Genomic DNA, 21,289 nt, shown 5'->3' on the forward strand with positions numbered 1-21,289 from the left:
TCTCATAACTAGTAAAATATCATCAACAAATAATCTGAACTTTATTATAGCATTGTTTGCAATATCTGCCACTACAGCCAAATTAAATGCCTGATAATAACTACTTTACAGCATGCTTCTTTATTTTGATATAAATAATGTTTTCAGTTGCTACAAAAGATGTGCAGCATACAGTCAGAACAACTACAAGAACATAAAACTTCAAAAGTTCATCTGACTGCAAAAGCACTTACTTGAATCATGAAAATGTTTAACAACACAAACAACTCAAGGGTTACATAGCATAGAGGCAATGGGTGTCAAGTGACTTGCCCAGAGAGGGACCACAGCTGCTGATCTGGGTAGAATTAGATCCCATGAATTCAACCTTGCAATTATGGCATGCTAAACACTTTAGCTGTCTTCATGAAAATGTATAATAACCAAAAAGACACACATTAAGTATGAAAGTTTTATTTGGTTTTAAAGACAAATCATAATTTACAACACAACATACATTAACAATGAAACTGTCATATTTAAAGATTTATTTAGTGTTTGAGGATGTACATTTAATCTACAAAAGAGAAACTGTTATATAAAAACATTCATTATATAACCACAATCATTATACAACATAAAGTTAATAAAATTGTAAAGGACAGTTTGTGCTCAATACAAACACCCTGCCATTGTCAATGCTTTTGGTCATTAAATAATATATTTTTTAAAAATTATCACCAGATCACTAAAGAAAATATTTTTAACAAGTTATCATTACTAAATACCAAGAAAACATATCAATTTATCCTACATGAGATTAATAAATAACAGAAATTTTACCTCCACCTTTCATAAGCACCCTTATCCACAAATGACTGATTATTAACACTTTTAAAGACTGTAATAACAACTTGCTTTAAATTTTATTCCTGTAGTACAAAATCAGTTATTTTCCACTGCCAATTTTATTATTCATGTTTGACTAAGAGTAAAATTTGAAAATTTTTGATAAACTGAAGAACTCCCCATGGTTTTGGAAAGCTGGTCTGTTATTTTCCCTTCATGTAGAAGTTGAAGAGGAATTGTAAAATATATGCATAAATCCTAATAATTAGCTAAGTTTACAAAACAAATAGAACTGTAATTGGAAAAATATTATGGATGTTCATCTTTAGAAAGAAATCATGGAATTTGAATAATTTCACTGATAATTGGTCATATTTTCAACATGCACACATATTCAATACAATCTCTCATGCAAACTAATTCCATTAATAAACTCCCTTGTACCACTTAAAATCCATTTCCTTATTATCACAAAAAATGCATACCATATATACTTATAAGAGGATTCCAACTGCAAACTGCACAGACCCAGATCTGCCAGCACAATATGCAACAGCAGATCTGGGTCTGTGCAGATTGTTAGGAGTAATTAGGGTAGTATAACAAACAACACAGACCCTAATCTGCAGGCTCAGTATGCTATTTATTATGCTGTGTCTGATCAGAATGTTTGTTGTCTGCAGTTTTACTTGGCTCATAAGCAAGTATCCATTGTATTTCATAAAATTTTACAACACATTTTTAAATAAACTACACTTGTACATGGGCTACAATGATTACCAGTAATTTTCAAAGATGAATAAGAAGAAATTGTCATGTTTTTTTAATGAAACACCCACTATCAAATATTTTTCACTACAACTCGATATACTGCTGAGCAATGATAGTGAAGGTGAAACGTTTCCTTCTTGTTACGAACAGTAAGGCATTTGTCACCATGGTTACAAGAACTGAACTGGGTACTGTAAATAATTCATTTTTATCGGTACTAAGCATTTTATTTATTTGCCCAGATAACCAACTCTTTGAGAATTTCATTTTGTCAATAAATATATAGACCTAGGTGTATTACAAATGCACATATTTAAACAATGATTCAGATATATTGAAAGAATTATGACCTAAAAACACTGAGGTCATAATATAGCCATTTGACTGAATTACATAAGGTGTTAACTTATTGCATCTGGTCATCCTCTGGAATTATAGCACCAAAAGTAAATATTGAGTGCATGTGTATGTGTGTGTTTGACTGACAAATAAATACAACATGAATTATCATCATTCATGAAAGAGAAAAGTAGTCACAGAGATAAATACAAATCACATTAATCTATAATTAAATTTTACTGATCATATTCAAGTTAAAAAAATAGAAAATGGAAAAAATCTACAACTAGAAGCATTTATGGATACAATAGATAAAACTGAAAAAATTGTAAATATAGTAATTCTTGTAATCAGCTGTTTAAATATAACCATGCGAAATATATAGATAAGATACATAAAATTCATATGTAAAAAATAAAATAAATTGAAAAACAATTATGGGTGTCAATAATATTTGTAGTAGTTAGCACATTTGACTCGATTGGGGGTGGGGTGGGGTCCAAGGCCCATTGCACTGGTATATATTAAGTCTACATGGTGGTATAAGATTATTGTGAATAGCACATTATATGCTGACATCTTTAATAGTCATATATGTTGGCACACATAGGGCAGTGTTGACTTGGGAGAGTACTGACCATTCCATCATAATGACTTTGACCTTTGGCCAGTCTAGAACTACCACATACACTTGAATATGAGTAAAGTAAAACTGCAAACAACATATATCCTGATCTGCTGTAGCATAATGCACCTAAGATCAGGGTCTATGTTGTTTGTACTACTGATTACTCCTAAAAACCTGCTTGGACCTAGATCTGCCAGCACATTATGTGACACTGATCTGGGTCTTGCAGTTTGCAGTTGGGCTTGTTTTATAACTGAGTATAGGCAATAAACTTACTGCATAAAAACTATTTTTTTCCTATTGGACTCATCATGACCCTGACCTTTGACCTTTAGACGCACAAATCTATAGGTTTCTTTTGCGGTAAATGTCCAAGGTGAAGAACTAAAGGTATTTTGTGAAAACCTCTTTCTGTTACAGTGACCTTGACTTGTGAACAAAAAATCAATAGTCTTCTTTCTTACTTGAAGTGTAAGTCATCCACAAACTCTGGAGAAACAACAAGGTTGAGATCTAAAGTGTCTGTGCAGATGCCATTGTTCCGTTTTCAGAAACTGTGACCTTGCCCTCTGACACAATGATTCCCAAATCATAAAGGCATTTTCCTTAATCCAACTGCAAATCATACACAAAGTTTGGTTCAGGCCTGTGATGTAGGACTACTGTGCACAAACCATTTTTCTTCTTTCATTCACAGTGAAGTGAACTTTTAAAATTGATATTAAAAATCAATACATTTTCTTCCTTACCCAAAGTGCAAGACATCCACAAAGTTTGGTAAAGGTAGATGATTTAAAACTAATGTTATTGTGCAGAAACAAAAAGGGAAAGGATATAGAAGAATGAAAGATGACAATGTACAGACAAGCATCATGACATATGCTCACCTTCTGGTAGGAGCATTAGCAAAACGGATCAATTTCTAGACCCTTTAAATTTACTTGTGGATGAAATTAATGCTAAGAATTCTCCTCTCCCCATATAATTATAACTGGAACTGACTAATGTGTTGCATCCCTTCACACAAAGCATGTAGATAAAAAAAATATTGAAAATCACCACTGAACAAATTAGTCACTCCACTAAACTTTCTGCCAATATGTATATATAATCAAACAAGTTATTTTATATTCAATGAAATATGAGGTGAAATTCAGTCCAAGGTATGAAAATAGTTTTATTGTCACAGTAATGATCAACCAGATACCCAAATATTGACACTGACACAATCCCATAAATAAAATTAATGGTTTTCAAAGCAGATAAATAGTTTGGGACAACCAAACAAGATTTAAAAATAAAAATGTTTTCCATAAAATGCACAACTATTCTATTTTCATGTATTACACACATAAATAAAATGAGAAGATCAACTGGACACTTGGTCTATTTCAAACATGATAGAATTGGAAAAAAACAGTTTATAAAACCTGCATGTGTGTAGCACTTCTTGTCCAAATTTTGATGAATTTTTATAAGTCAAAGTCGTCTTTTTTTGTTGGTGTCATAATCTGTTCCATTCTCACCCTCAACTGTGAAGTACAACCTTCCAGTCTTTTTAAAAACCAATCACTTCCATTTATGGGGGCGCTCACCAATTAATATGTACTTTAGAGAGAGTGACGTATGTAAGGTGAAGTAATTCACATTTAAAACATGCACAATGGAGAGAATGTTGGCATACCTATATGCTACAGTAATGTAATGTAGATGATATTTCTTTGGATATTGTACTTTTGGAAATTTTACATGATTTAAGCACACTGCTAACTAAAATGACTGCTCCCTTGTATTAAAAAATCAGCCTGAATTAGTCTAAAGTACACTATACATAGCAGCTATTAAAATAGGGAAAATGAATTTTGCCAGACTAGACAATACCAGCTTCTGAAAGTGCAATGAATGAATTACCGAATATATAAAATGTAAAAAATGTTATCGGCTCTTTTTTATACAATTTACCTCTTAAGTTCAGGAAGTGAAAATGACCAAGTAGAGCTAGCACTTTTTTGAAAAGTGCACATTTGAAGTAAGGCCAAGCTGTATACTCTATAACCCATAGTACATCCATCAATCATACACCAAAATAAAGGGAATTAAAGGTTCTTTTAATTATGCCTAAGATATACAAGGTCTTTTTTAAATAGCCAGTATAACCAGTGAGGAAAGCCGGGGAAATTCTTTTTCTTTAAAATCCTAACCCTATGGAAAATACGAAACTGAAGAGCGCCACCTTAGGTATTATGGATTGCAGACAACATGAAAGATTTACTTACCTCCAAAACTGAAGAGTTTGACAATGTGCCAAACTGCACACCTTTAAAATAAAAGATCTGACAGTGTTCCAATAAGCACTGGCTATTTTCCATTTTTCAATGACACATGTTAACACATTTTTACAAAGAATTTTCTTTAGTTTAAATCACAAACAAAACATGTATTAGGCTGACCTTGGCAAGTAATGAAAATAAGGTAATGTGGTCAAGTGTTACGAACCATTTTTTTTACTCTGGAACAAAAGATGTGTCCTTTAAGTTGTCAGTGCAGGATAATATTTAACATTGTATAGTAAAACACCTGATAGCAGTGGTGCTTATTTAGTGGCATGGTAAAGAGTGCCTTCATTCAATTTTTCTCTACAACACTAAAATGGAACAGATATAAGTGATCTAAATAATTTGGTCTAATGATACGGTAAGGAGATTTAAAAAACAAAAAAGGAAAAGAGTATCTGTTAGAATTTTATGGACAGTTTGGTTTGGTTATGTGGGGTTTAATGCCATTTTTCAGAACATGATAGGTTATGCATGGACTCCAGTATATTTGGTGACAGAAGAACCTGGAAATAACAACTGACCCACAAGAAGCTACTAGCAAGCTTTCTCACAAACCCACATTGGTTAAGGGGGCCCCGAGTGGCCAAGTGGTCTAAAGCGCTCTCCGTTACGGATCACTGCCATCTCACCTCTGTCTGCGTGGGTTCGAGTCTCGGATTCAGCCAATGTGGATATGTGAGAAAGCTTGCCAGTAGCTTCTCATGGGTCGGTGATTCTTTCTGGGGTTTTCCCGGGTTCTTCCTCCACCATCAATACTGGCCTCCATGTATAGCCTATCGTGTGCTGAAAAATGGCGTTAAACCCTACAATAACAACAACAACCACATTGGTCAAGCCAAGTTTCAAACTCCTGCAGACTGAGGTGGAATGTGTTAGTATCTGTAAAGGCAAGTATCTTTGAGCATTTGATCCCCTTCCAGGGCCTCCCTTTACAGACAGACTTGAGTTTCATGTAAAATTCTGTCAGTATTGTCCACAAATCTGACTGGATACAAATGATGTCTGGCTGAGTCTAACCAATGTCTGAAGTCTCAATTTAAAGATATGCATACTGTGGTTTCACTTTTTCATCTGGTACCAATTTTCTTGGATTTTATGATTCCTCTGCGCTATATAATTTAAAGACCCCAACATTTTTTTAAACTTTATTTCTAAATGGCACCATATACAGTAGTCATTACTTTGCTATTAAACACAATATACACCTACTCAAGACATTTTATCATGAGCTGTTCTTCTCCACATCAAATGTTGCCACAGCCTTCTGACTGAACTGAATAAAGGGTAGTCAGTTATCAGCTTGGTGTACATATGGTATGATCACATTATTCACATTACTGTACTGATGGTACAGGTTTATTGACAACAGATTTAAAACATCATATAAATCTTTCAATACACGCTTAGTTTGGGGTTGTTGCTTGTATCTGTTTCCATTTGATACTATCTGACAAAAACACTGCATGGGGTTGATTTTGGTAAAGTGCTTTATTGTGTTCATACTGATGGTAGCACTATTTTAGTCATTCAAATGACCACTTCTTATAATCTGCACACTGTTTTTCATTTTTGTTCTGCAGTCTAGGCATTTGTAGCATGAATCTACAAAAGACCAATAAATATCCAACTTTGACAGGCAAAATCTAATAATTTAAGTACTCATGAAAATGAACTTTTTTAAAATTTAAAAGAATGAAGAAAACATACCCATGAAGAAAAAAAATGAAAACAGTATTTTTATTATTTGGGACTTGATAATGTTCTTGACATCGGAAGACTTGTAGTCACCAAAATAAAAATAACAATCTGAAAAGGAAAACATCCAAAACACAGACAGAAGCTTGTTTAGTTTAAAATATTGCCAGACCAGAAAATGGTCCGAGGTCTGTGGTATTCTTGCCTCTGAATCTGATTACCAGTCCACAAGCATATCAAAACCACAAGAGCTTAAGTCTAATCTTGTTAAAAGAGACTTTGTCTTATTACTGGGAAACAGATCATTCCACTCTTCCACATGAATCCTTATTGATCACGACTTGAAATACCCGATACAAAAGATATGTACATATTGTGTGACTGGTACTCAATTCATAAGACAAAATACCTGATGCCAAAGAGATGTGCATACAATGAGATTGGTACTCAAATCATGAGGATGAACTAGCTGCTTACTTAGAACACTGAAACACATACTGACCTATACACATGGTCCTGGTCCAATGGACAAGACCAAGTCATTGGTTTAGGTAACTCTGGCCACTCATCCAGTGGCAGATCAAGAAAAGAGCCAGGAGACAAAGTATTGTGAACATTTAAAGAACACTTTTAAAAAAAAAAAAACACTGTCCATGGGTTTAATATGATGGAGCAGGAAAAGCTACTGTGGTCAACCCAATCTAAAGTTTCCAGATTTAGCTGACAGATCAAGTGACCTTCACCATGGTACAGCCAACTTAAAGGTAGAACCCAATGCATAATCATTCAAGAATCAAAGAATATTGGTAATGGTGCTTTTGTATTAAATCCGATATTCCATGGCTGCCAGATCAGCTGCCTCAAATTGTCTTTGGGATATGCACTTAGCTATTATTATTGTATCAACAATAATGTCCTCAAAGTGTCATTAAAAACCAAAAACTCAAAGTGCCATTAAAGTCCGACCAAGAACAACTCAGAGTTCATTAAAATCAAGAACACCTCCAAGTGCCATTTAAGTCCAACCAATAACAACTCAAAGTGACATTAAAACCAACCAGGAACAACTCCAAGTGCCATTAAAGTCCAACCAAGAACAACTCAAAGTGCCATTAAAACCAACCAAGAACAACTCCAAGTGCCATTAAAGTCCAGCCAAGAACAACTCAAAGTGCCATTAAAACCAACCAGGAACAACTCAAAGTGCCATTAAGATCAAACCAAGAACATCTCAAAGTGCCATTAAAAACCAACCAAGAACATCTCAAAGTGCCATTAAAACCCAACCAAGAACAACTCAAAGTGTCATTAAAAAAACAACCAAGAGCATTAAAAACTATTGCGAATATATTTTCATGCAATCCTAAACAACCTAAGAAAAACCATAAAAGTGCTCAAATTTGAATGGCATAAAATGCACAGTTTGAAAGAACCAATCCTCAAATTATAATTCATCAGCATAAATTCCTTCAGAGTTGGTTTGTTTTGGTTTTGGTTTTGTTTGGCATTGGTTGGTACAGCAACACAAGTAGGTTATTAAGTGCTAATACAACTGAGTAAAGTGCTTTGCCCAAGGACACACAAAGGTAGCCAACCCAAGTTGATCAGATGGTAGGATTTGATCCCACACCATATGTATTGTGAGTCTGCCATTAATAGAGCAAAGAATTATAGGGTCTCAGTGATTACACTGAGACCCTATAATTCTTTGCTCTATTAGGCCTCTTATAACATATAGGAGGGTACGTCCCTATGTCTGCAAGAGGAAAAAATGCTTTCTGAATTCTCACATTTCATATTTACATATTTTTATCTGTATGCACATTGTGAATATTCACTGATCTCAATTCACAAAATTCACAAAGAAACAATTCTGGAGTCAAGACGATAGAAGTATTAAAACACATTTCTGATTATCACAAAAACTTGCAAGTAAATACAAAATGGTGTAATTCATTACTTCTTATTGGAACAATGAAGACTGCTGATATCCGCCATAATAAAGAATGCCGATATCTGACAAGAACACTTAATACTGCTGATACTGGAAATGAACACAGAAGACTGCTGATATCAGACAAGAACAAGACTGCAGATATCTGATAAGAACACAGAAGACTGCTGATATCGGACAAGAACAAGACTGCAGATATCTGATAAGAATACAGAAAACTGCTGATATAGGATAACAACAACAAAACATAACTTGGTAATATTTTAACAGGAAACTGACCAGCAGTTATTTTACTATACACGTGTATATTAAAATGACAAGATCCTTTAAAATCTTCAAGAAATGATAATGTTTCAACACATCCAATTTAATCCATTTACTCTACATACATACCCTCTCTCCCATACACTCACCTCCCATCACTTCCTTTCAGAAAAATGTTCTGATATGTGGGGAAAAAAGACCTTGCCAAACAGCCAAGATTCAAGAGCTGAATTCATATTTGAAATGTCATTAATTCTGAACAATAAAGGAAACTTTTAAAACCTTTTGATGTGAAAATGTCTTAATATTAGGTATTTGATTGTCTATACTTGTGTGACTGAAAAAAGGAAAGACAGAACCGTGCCTAAAGTCCCCTTCTGACAAAGCTTATTGTACATAAAATCAGACATTAAATATCTGTAACATAGGTCCTATATCAATTAAAGTCAAATTATGACTGAACATAATACACTATACATACAAATGGGGCTATTCCAATGACAGGATTTCACTTACAATATCTGTCAGTGTTTAGTACATCACTTTAATGAGTTCTGATTACAGTGGTCTGTTTTAGAACCATATGCATTTCCTCATAACTATGGGACATTATATGGTGTCAAATGATTAATTCTGGAGTTCTGATTGGCTGACACCTGGGGTCTATTTTAAAACAGTATGCACTTCCCCATGACTATTGAACATTATATAGTGTCAAGTGATGTACTAATCTAATATGGCCTTCTCCCTTGGGAACTGCCTTCCTAACGTGTTGTCTGAGATAGAATGGTACTCTAACACATGTCCCAGTGCTACACCCTAGCAAACAAAACTATATGAGAACTCTTTCTTTGGGAAAAGCAATCTACCAGGTCATAGTACAACAACATATCTATGTTGATTTCATTTATAGAGTGAATAAAGGACAAGTCAATATTCAAGCAAAACTCTGCATGTTTTGTAACAATGACCCCCTCTCCTAAACAAAAAGAAAACAATACTTTATCTCTCAGTACAAGATCGGGGATCCTGAGAAAGCATTTTCAAAGCTTCACTTTCAATTTTCTTTTAGAGTGTCATCTGAGACTAGATTAATGTTAACACTTGCAAGACGAAATGAGCATACAAATCATCTAAAGGTAAACATCTCAGAAATAGTTTTCCAAAGTTATTTTCTTCAGTTTTGCCCAATATACAATTATGTCTTAAATCTTGCAATCGGATTGGATGATATTCAAATATTGTCCAAGCAAGTTTGGACTCCACAAACAACTTTTATTTAGAAAATGCCTGACAAGTAAATCTAGCAGGTCCAGACTGATCAGGAACAAATATGACTTAAAAAATTACCCATTTGTATTACATACCAGAATTTGTTTGAAAACAATGCATGTTAAAATAGTAAAGTAAAATATTATTGCAAGATTCCATGATCTGTAAGTGAAATAAGGAATGTGAGATTTTCAATGGGATAAAAAGTTCAATGGCTTGTAACCTGGACATCTTTGGGGCCATTGACAACAACCATGAGGAGCTGATGTACAGATGATCATGTTGAAATATGAATGCAGCCGACAGTGTCACAGATCTCCTGTGGAATGTTTCATGAAGTGCACGTTGTTGCAGTTCTTTTAAAAAGCTATGATCAACTCAGCTGTCGGAACATTTCTATGGTTTGAATACTTTTAGACAATCTGCAAAAAAAGGACACTTCTCAATTATCCTTGATAAAAGAATATGATTTTTACTTAGGTATATCTTGGCATTTATAGAACACATTAACAAAAAAACTGAATGATCCTGGGCTGATAGTTTACAATGTTATTCTAGAAAATTATTTTACCTTAAATGCAAGTGCTGAAATATTATCCTTAAAACTGATTAATGTTAAGAAAAGGACAACCAAATCATGGAAAAAATTTAAGAGGATGAAACTAAAGCTCAGACAAAAAAACAAACTTTAAAATATTCATCACCCCCACCCCCATTATATACTTGCAAGATAATTATGAATACAAAATCAAAGCTGCTAGAAGACCATGTAACTTAAGACTATTTGAAGTGATGCTTAATCTGGACATATAGCAACAACTCTCCCCATAACCTAGCCACCAAGTGTTGTGTTCATAATGAGTGTGTATGTGTGATTTAGATTTTTAACGTAGCTTTTTACAAATTTTCATATTGCAACGATGTCTGCAGTGTGACAGTTGATAGTGATGTCTAGCAATGGGGCATCATGCCAAAGACATGTAGCATGATGTCCCACCCACTCACATTATCCCGAAACCAGGCCAACCAGTCTTAACACTAACCTCTTAATGCTGAGTGCCAAGTGAGGCAGCTATTAGTACCATTTTTGTAAGTCTTTGGTATGACTCGGCCGGGACTCAAACCCATGACCTCCTACATCCGAGGTGGACACTCTAACTGCTAGGCCACCAGAGTGGCATGTTCATAATGAACAGTCTCGACAGCACAATCCTAACATGTACACTAAAGTGGAACAAGGTTAATACCTTTTTCAAATAGTCAAGGACAACTTTGCCCATATTGATTTAGTCAAGGTATGGTAGTTTAGTTTTTCTCATATTATTTATGATTGCTGTAGGGTCATAATTTGTCCCTAATGTCAAACAGCAGCTTCAAATATGTTTACCCAATGTAATAACAGACAATGGAAAGGACTGCTAAAGATTTTCAAATGTGCTAAATCTGAGGACTGCAGAGTCCACAGTTGTTAAGATATACTGGGGGATTACTGGCAAATATCATTTTTCAGAAACCATTGCTTTCTTATCAGTTTTAACATGCCATTGACCTATAACTGTAAACATAAGAATCTAAAGGTTTTAATATTTTAAATGCAAACCATCTACAAATGTTTGGTCAAGTGCTTGACACCAGAACAAAAATTATTCTGCAAAATCCATATTTTAAATAGCCACAATCAACCATGAATTTAACCCTTTGATGCCAAAATCAATAGATCTCTTCCATACCTTAAGTTAAGCACTTCACAAACTGTGTCCTAGAAACATATTTTTCATTCAAAAACATTTTTTCTTTCAGATATTGATCTTGAATTTTTATATTTCAACTAAAAATCAATACTACTTTCTTGCTGCAAGTTCACACCATCCACATAGTCCAAGTCTTTGATGTTGAAATCAATTTACTGTGCAGAGACCATTTTTCTAACTTCAGTTACAGTGACCTTGACCTTCCAGCATTTTAGTCGGAAACTTATAAGTTTCTTCTGAATCCCTAGTGCAAGCTGTCCAGAATCTTTGGTTTAGGCCCATGATGCAGAATTAATCAAACTGTACAGAATAATTTTTCTTCATTCAGTTACAGGGACTGTTGATCTTTAACTTTTTAATTCCAAAATCAGTAGTTTATTCCTTACCCCAAGTGAAAGCTATCCACAAAGTTTGGTCAAATAATGTGATTGAGAACTAAATAAAATGCTATTGTGCAGAAACCATTTTCCTTTCTTCAGTTACAGTGACCTTGGCAGTTACAGTGACCTTGGCATTTGGACCATGAAATTGATAGGCTTCTTCCTTACCCTAATTGCAAGTTATCCACCAATTCAGTACAGGCAAAGTACACAAATTTTCTCATTCCTATATCATGTAGGACATAGGTGATCTTTCTAATGAGATGAAAATGTTGAGAAAATTTTCTTCATTTTTATGACTATACTGATACTGATGGTACACCAGCCAACACATTTTTCTAGAGAGAAATAAGACAAAATGATCCATCATATGCCTGATGTAGGATGGGGAAATCCCATCACTGGGGTCAAAGATTTGTAGGCAGAACCTCTTTCTTGCCTGCATATTCTTACCCTCAGCCGGGAACTCTCCCATCAAACAGCAATGTATGTGATAATAATCTAGGGCTTAAAGTTAGTTAAAACAGCTACTATTTAGAGATTTTTATCTAGCAGAGAATGGAAAAAGCCAAAGGCTTTTGGATTACCCCTAGGATCAGCAATTTTAAAAATTCTGTATGCAAGCTTTGCACTAAAGCTGCCACTGCTGCAATAAAAAAAGTGAAATATGTATCTTCAATTCTGTTGAATGTAGATTTAGCAACAATTTCTGATGTTATGCCCCAGAAAGGAATGGTTAGCTGAGACTACATACCTTCCAAATGCATTAAATAGAGATACAATCTCTGTTCTCCTGAGCTGGAAGGATTTCTTGTGCTGATTGGTGACTGTGGAATCTGGTCCCATTCCATCACCTGAGAACAAAATTTTCAATGCTGTTCCCATTCCCTGTACCTGCAAGAAATGTACATTTGTGTTTCAATTAAGGTTTTGTAAGACTACAAAGAAGGTACTACCATCCACCCTAACTAATTATTTGACAGATAATACCAACCACCCCATCTAATTATTTGAACAGATAATATCAACCACCCCAATAAATTATTTGAATAGATAATACCAACTACCCTAATTTTTTGAAACAGATAATACCAACCACCTCAAATAATTACTTGAAATAGATAATATCAACCACCCCAACTAATTATTTGAAACAGATAATACCAACCACCTCAACTAATTACTTAAAACAGATAATACCAACCACCTCAACTTATTATTTGAAATGAATACCAACCACCCCAACCAATTTTTTGAAACAAATACCAACCACCTCAACTAATTACTTGAAAAAGATAATACCAACCACCCCAACTAATTACCTGAAACAGATAATACCAACCACTCCAACTACCAACCACCTCAACTAATTACATGAAACATATAATACCAACCACCCCACCTAATTTATCTGAAATGGCTAATACCAACTACCTCAATTAATTACTTGAAAGAGATAATACCAACCACTCCACTCCAACTAATTAAATATATTAAAACTTGAAAATCTTTAAATGAAGCAGGACCAACTTTGTTTAATTGAAGATTTTTTGGTTGTCATGAGTTTTATCCTGTTATTGAAAGGAGAAAGTTTAATGCCATGTTATTCAAAAGCTGACATGAAAAAAGCCATCGATGTTTCAAGTATCAAGATCTAATTATATTCAATAATTATAGCTATCCAAAAAATTGCCTGAAAACAACAAATATTCATTGGCATTTGTACAGCAAGAGTCATTTCTTTCCTGCTTATGTAAAGACTCCAACTGAAAACACTTTATGGTCAAGGTTTGCCAATTTTTTTAATATTACTTTTGCTATTTACACTAGTGCCTAGCATCCCCAAGTTTTACAGTACCTATGATATTACCCTCAGCTCCTAAACTTCAATTTTCACACTACTTATGATAACACCTTATGATCCAGAACTCTGACTTTATGAACAGACTACATTCATTATCATGTTGACATTCACTGGCATAGTATCTTGGTTGGCCTGGTGTCTGAATAATGTGACTGGGCAGAACTTGATACTACACATCTACAGCATGATGCCCTGTTGGTAGACATCAATGTAAACTGCCATAATGCAGACATCATAGTGATATGACTCTAATTGTTAAAGCTACATTCAAAATAAAAAAATTACAAACACTGGTAGTTAAATATTAAAAGATAAAATGAACACTGAAAAAATTATTTTATAAGTAACAATACTCCCTTTCTGTTAAGCCAGCTTTTTATTTTGATATTTAAAGTAACAACTTAAAAACCATGCAGAACTGAAAAATGTTAATACTGAACCTGACTATCAGTGTGGAATAATAGATGGATAAATGGATGTATGGATACGTACAGATGCTAAAGTATATCACTATGCTGCGCTACTGCCAAAGTGGGCTCAACAAAAATCACTTAAATGCGAGCATTGATAATTACAAAAACATAAAAACGTACATTATGTGTAATTTGATTGGTTTCAATGAGATACAGATGCAGCAATTTATGCACACTGCAGATGCACATACTACTTCACCATTAAATTTTTTTTGGTACAAAAGTCACAATGTTTTTGTAATTCTACTTTTTGTCATCAGTGAAACAATTTTATTTCTTCATGACATCAGAAATCTGAATTTCAAATGAGATCTGCAAACCATCTGAAATATGGAAATAATATGTTCTAAAATTAACCTAACACAAGCCCTCATCATGGAGTCTTGAGTCTCACAGAGATTTGTGATGATTTTAAAAAAATTTCATATATTAAATGACTTTTCTGCATAAAATTAAAGCCAAAAATGCTGAAAGTACACCAAATGTAATTACTGTTTGGAAGACATAGTGACAGAATCATTAGACATGATGACAGCAATTATTCTAAGAAATAGCATTTACATCCAAATTTTAGTCTAGCAGATGGTGTTAGGCAAGGCTGGTGGTATGGTATAGGAATTATATAGATAGAAAATTTGTTCTGAAGAGATCCTCCTTGTACTACACACCAGAAGGAGAAAAAAATACCTTAATTCATCGCTAAAATATGAACAACAGGAAAGTCATCCGCAAAAATACCCAATCTTTGGAATTGTCTGGTTTTTTTAATAAAAAGCAAAATGAATAAATCTAATAAAAGGATGGAAATTTTAGCTGCAACTCCTCACATTTTAGTACAGGTATGTTAACCTAGTGTTCTATCAGGGATTAAAGATGACAATTTACTGAATCAATACATATGATGTTGAGATAAGCACATAAACATACTCTTTAGTTAGTTAACCGCTCCGGTGGCCTAGTGGTTAGAGCGTCCGCCTCGGATGCGGGAGGTCGTGGGTTCGATCCCCGGCCAAGTCATACCAAAGACTTACAAAAACGGTACTAACAGCTGCCTCGCTTGGCGCTCAGCATTAAGAGGTTAGTGTTAGGACTGGTCGGCCCGGTGTCAGGATAATGTGACTGGGTGGGACATCATGCTACATGTCTGTGGCATGATGCCCCAGTGCTAGACATCACTATAAACTGCCACATTGCAGACATCGTAGCGATGTGACTGAGAAATTGTTAAAGCTACATTAAAAATCAAGATCACATCACATCACATTACTCTTTAGTTAAGTTGATGATGCTATCCAACATGATACAAAATACTACCTCATTGCAAAATTAACAGACTACCTCTCAAAACAAGCAGAATACTAATGAAAAAGCTATTTTTCAAAGAATATTTCACTACCTTTAACAAAATTTGCGATGCTGTGAAATAATTATTATTCTACTATGAGATATGAGGTTTATGACAATATGGTTTCATGAGACCCTTTGATACCTGCCTCTGCCCCCAGAGGGCTCAGCCTGAGAAATATAAACCAGTCTATGGCAAAAAAAAATCACAGACTTCCAAATGCACACCCATCATAACATGTTTGGGCAACATCCATCTATTTTACCCCAAATCCCTGTGCTCCTGAGGGTCAGTTAAAAGATAAAAATTATTCTCAAATACCTTGCATTTCATACCCATAAAAAAAACATGGCCTGGTGACATTTTAACCTATTACACTTGGGTACTGGTGTAAGTGAAAAGATCAAAGTTACTTAAATGCTAAAGTATTTTTATAGACCTTGTTCACTCTAATATTGATGATGACATGCTTTGGTGATGTGCGGCATGTGATTTCACCCTATGTGATTTCATCCTATCCCCCACTGTCAATCCTTTGGGACCAACATAGAAAATGTTTTCCATACATATTATTTATCTGGAACTGTACCAAAATCTTAAATGAAAATTTAAAATATTATATTTTTCAGCTAACAATTTTGCCAGGATGGGGGAGGGGTCCTTAAGTTGCATTAAAAATTTGGAAACTTTACTCAAACCTACATTCTGCAGCAAAGTCACTTACAATGTTTGCCAGCTGCATCATGAACAGTATTAACAGGGTTCATACAGAAATCTGAATGATAAATTCAAAGACTTCTCCCAAACTTTCAAAGACCACAAGCATAGATTTGCAAGACCATTTCGCGAACATTCTGTATAAAAGTTATGTAATATGAGAACACAACAAATACAAAATTCTACAATATTGTTTAATGACAAAATGAAACTGAACGGGTCATCAAAAGAAAGAAACCAGGAAAAATCGACTACATCCGAATCTAACAGCCCTGGACAATTTTTTTTGTGATTATGGAAATAAATTAAAATATTTCGGTTCATTTCTATTTTTAAAGACTTTTAAAGACCTCAGGGTAATCTGCTCAATTTTCACAAAATCTCAAGGCCATGATAATGCTACCTCATTTTTCCCAAACTGTCAAAGACCTTCAAAGAATGAGCCCTGATTAAGATTTTTATGTTTACTTGGATCTCAAAAATCTCAATATGGTACTCATAAAAACTTAGTTACTCCAGGGTTCCTGTGATCAACAGGGATTACACAGAACTTTTGAATGTTTGACTTTTATTTACTCCAAGGGTCCTGGGGTCAACAGAGATCATATAGGAATTTTTGGGACCTTATCTTAAACAAGCAGCCCTTTATATGGGCACATACCAAGTTTTATATTGATATCATGAACATTTTGAAAAATCTGCATTTACAGGGCATATTACATGTATGTGTATATACAGTTTGCAGGGAATGTTGCATGCCTATGTATATGCATTTACAGGGAATGTTGCATGCCTGTGTATATGCATTTACAGGGAATGTTGCGTGCCTATGTATATGCATTTACAGGGAATGTTGCATGCCTATGTATGTGCATTTACAGGGAATGTTGCATGTCTGTGTATGAATATGCATTTACAGGGAATGCTGCATGTCTGTGTATATGCATTTACAGGGAATGTTACATGCCTATGTATATGCATTTACAGGGAATGTTGCATGCCTATGTATGTGCATTTACAGGGAATGTTGCATGTCTGTGTATGAATATGCATTTACAGGGAATGTTACATGCTTATGTATATGCATTTAAAGGGAATATTACATGCCTATGTATATGTATTTACAGGGAATGTTGCATGCCTATGTATATGCATTTACAGTGAATGTTGCATGTCTGTGTATGAATATGCATTTACAGGGAATGCTGCATGCCTATGTGTATGCATTTACAGAGAATGTTACATGCCTATGTATATGCATTTACAGGGAATGTTACATGCCTATGTATATGTATTTACAGGGATTGTTGCATGCCTATGTATATGCATTTACAGTGAATGTTGCATGTCTGTGTATGAATATGCATTTACAGGGAATGCTGCATGCCTATGTATGAAAATGCATTTACAGGGAATGTTGCATGCCTATGTATATGCATTTACAGGGAATGTTGCATGCCTGTGTATATGCATTTACAGTGAATGTTGCATGCCTATGTATGTATATGCATTTACAGGGAATGTTGCACACCTATGTATATGCATTTACAGTGAATGTTGCATGCCTATGTATGAATATGCATTTAAAGGGACTGTTATAGGCATATGTATGTAAGTACAAGGAATGTTGCATGCCTATGTATATGCATTTAAAGGGACTGTTACATGCCTAGGTATGAATATGCATTTACAGGGAATGCTGCATGCCTACACAGATACATTTACAGGGATTATTACATCCCTATTATGTATATACATTTACAGGGAATGTTATATTCCTATGTAAAAATGTGGATACAGGTAACAGATTGAGACACAAAAGATTAATCCACACCTTTCTAAAAAGCAGATATCATGTTTTCTTTATAGCTGTGTCCAAGCTATTCATACATGAAGGATATTACATTTACCCACACAAGTCTAGAAATCAAATGTGTCCACATGACACTGATGCTTCTGCCATTATAGTGTAATTGAAGATAGCCAAGTTCAATACGTAAGTCTCAAACAAGGGCTATAATTCTGTTAAACTCTGTCAAAATAAAGTGAAAACTGAACTGGACCAAGGTCATCTTAATACAGTTTCAAACCAAAATTTGATTTTAGCTCAACAAGTCCTTAAAAAGTTATTGAGGGGAAAAATAATTTATGAAAAGCAGATGGAATGGGGCTGACTAACACAAGTAAAATTACATGCCTCATGCTTAGACATGTGATCATGTGATGACATAACAACCTCCACTATCAAGTCATGCGAGCTGTTTAATATGATTTATATTATTCATTGTGTCAAGCCTGAAAGAATAATAGGACTTTGTGGATAATAAAAGAAAGAAAGAAATTATTATTGACTTTTCTTAGTGAGCATTTCCATTTTGTCATAAAGAGTTGACTGTCTTCAAGCTACTGATAAGAGGTTAGATACAAATCTTTCCAGACATTAAGTTGAATCTCATTATGTTCCCTTTTGTTCTTCTGACTTCACTGCTTTAATATCAATGTGCATGCTAAAACAATTCGATGGAAATCTGTGTAAATAAAATCGGAATTTAACACTACTGTAAAATATAATAGTTTGAGCCATTTACAAAGATAACGCTGAGCTAAAAGACATAGTCCCCACAAGCTGCAGATGTTTATCCCTTCAAAAGCTACAACAGATTATATTTAATATCCATACTGAATTTTACATTATAAATAACTGAACCAATATGGCCTCTTCAACAATAGAATAATTATGCATTATTAATTCTCTGTCCAATATTGATAAAGAAACAATATACACATTTATGGAATAAAATTGTAATACGACAGAGGCCAAAATACAAAGCTTAATCCTGACCTACGTATAAACAAAGAAAATGATATATATCTCTTCCATTTCCTTAGAATGATTTGGCCAATCATATTCAGTTAAAACAAAAAATAACAAAACCAACTCTTACATATTCATTGTGGGAATGAATATGTATTCAGCAGGACAACTGTTATTGTCATTTATCCTGCTGTTGTTATTGCTGCTAAAGATACCTGTTTACCATACGGCAAATGATTTTAAAATCATTGTCTACTGCCAAGTTTCCATATCTGTCATGATAAACCCTAAGATTCAGCATTTACCTGTAATTTTCCCCACAGTTTACACTTGTCACAACCAACACAGTCCATTATCCTGGAAATGTTACGGAAATGATTCTTGAATTCCTCCTACATGAAAGAAAATCTTGTTTAGCACAATGCTTACAAAACAGGAAATATGAAGGCATAAACTTTCTGAGTATATACAATCTTTACAAGAACAAAAATGTTATTAACAGTCTTCATCCAGCTAGTTAGTATTATGTCTTTCCGTGAGCAGTAACAGCAGTAGTGACAGGTGAATACAATTTTTTTTCTCATATTAACAAAAACAGTCTGTCTCAATAACTACAACATATACTTTGCTAACATTTATCTTACAGATCAAACTCATGGTTTAACAAATAAATAGAATATCTCGGTCAGTCCACTCAAAATGCTTAACTGCACAACCATTGCAATTCTGACAATAATCATATCATCAGTGTCCCAATCTCAATATTCAATATTTTCCATTCTCTGTGGGGTTTTTTTGTCTTACAGCCAAGTACCTTCAAAATGTGTGCCTCTTTTGGATTCCCTTGGAAGAGTTTACTTTCATCAAAATGGTGAGGGAATGATCTGAAGAATGAAAACAATTATATAGCAGAACTTTTGTAAACTTGAACTATGTTGGGCCCACATTATCTTTTAAAATGTTGGCTTTATTACAATGTTTTCAAGTTACAAAAAGATAAAGTTTTACACTGAAACTGAACAAGTCATTTGAGTGATGAGGCCCAGTACAACTTATTGTTGGAGACTCCTTACACTGCAATATCTATAGCATCCATTTAGCTTCTTTATTAATAACAAGTGGCTCTTTCTTTAAGAACTTTTCAAGTAGTTTTCAAGAATTAAAATTTAAAAAAACTCTTGTGTGAAACTAAACTTTCTTCATTTGTTACTTTGTTTATTGCTAAACAAATAGGTACAAAAGTTGAGGAAAAAACACGTATCAGAAGTAGCAGCCAAAGTAACACTATTTGTTGATGCCCTGAAACACGAGTACAAGGTGACAGCAGACAGTTTTGTGATTCTTTATTGTGCTTTTCATTATGAATTTAATGCACATTCTCCATCCTAACAACATCAAATTTCCTGCATATTTTGTACATCACTGTGTTGCTCCCCCTTTAGTGCTTTCATGTGACTGTAAAAAGAGTCACATTTCCATTTTGAATTGTGAACAGCTCATTCCAAATAAATCATATTCTGCACTCCACAAGGCATCCAATTGCAAATGTGAATTGCATGCCACTACAACAAAGGGGCGCTACTCAATCTGGCAAATACCACTGTCATTTCATCCACCATATTTTATCCCATTTTATTATTTTTGTTGGGGGTGGGGGGAAGGGAGAATTAGTACAGAAGTATATTTTTAAAAAAATTGTGAATGCAAAATGTGTATATTCTTTGTTTAACATTCTGTCTTCCTTTGTCAAAATTCATGGATTTTTCAAGGCAAATAACTGAAGGTATTTTCAAGTCAACAACTGAAATCCAAAGAATTTTTTAAATTGTATGAATCATGTAACAATTACATGCATTT

The 21,289-nt window shown here is 34.2% G+C and overlaps 1 protein-coding gene across 1 annotated transcript in view; it reads right to left on the reverse strand.

The window, feature by feature from the left end:
• Positions 1–437: 437 nt before the first annotated feature.
• Positions 438–21,289, reverse strand: part of LOC149804611 (ERO1-like protein alpha) — a 68,755-nt gene continuing 47,903 nt past the window's right edge. The window contains exons 12-15 of the mRNA XM_089942396.1: positions 20,247–20,316; positions 19,738–19,824; positions 12,973–13,112; positions 438–10,509 (exon numbers count right to left, since the gene is read on the reverse strand). Coding sequence (XP_089798522.1) covers positions 10,461–10,509; positions 12,973–13,112; positions 19,738–19,824; positions 20,247–20,316 — 346 coding nt within the window. The 3' untranslated portion in view covers positions 438–10,460. The remainder of the gene's footprint in view (positions 10,510–12,972; positions 13,113–19,737; positions 19,825–20,246; positions 20,317–21,289) is intronic.

This window comes from Sinohyriopsis cumingii, chromosome 2 (assembly GCF_028554795.1).
Source record: "Sinohyriopsis cumingii isolate HCF-2022 chromosome 2, ASM2855479v2, whole genome shotgun sequence".
Lineage (NCBI taxonomy): Eukaryota > Metazoa > Mollusca > Bivalvia > Unionida > Unionidae > Sinohyriopsis > Sinohyriopsis cumingii.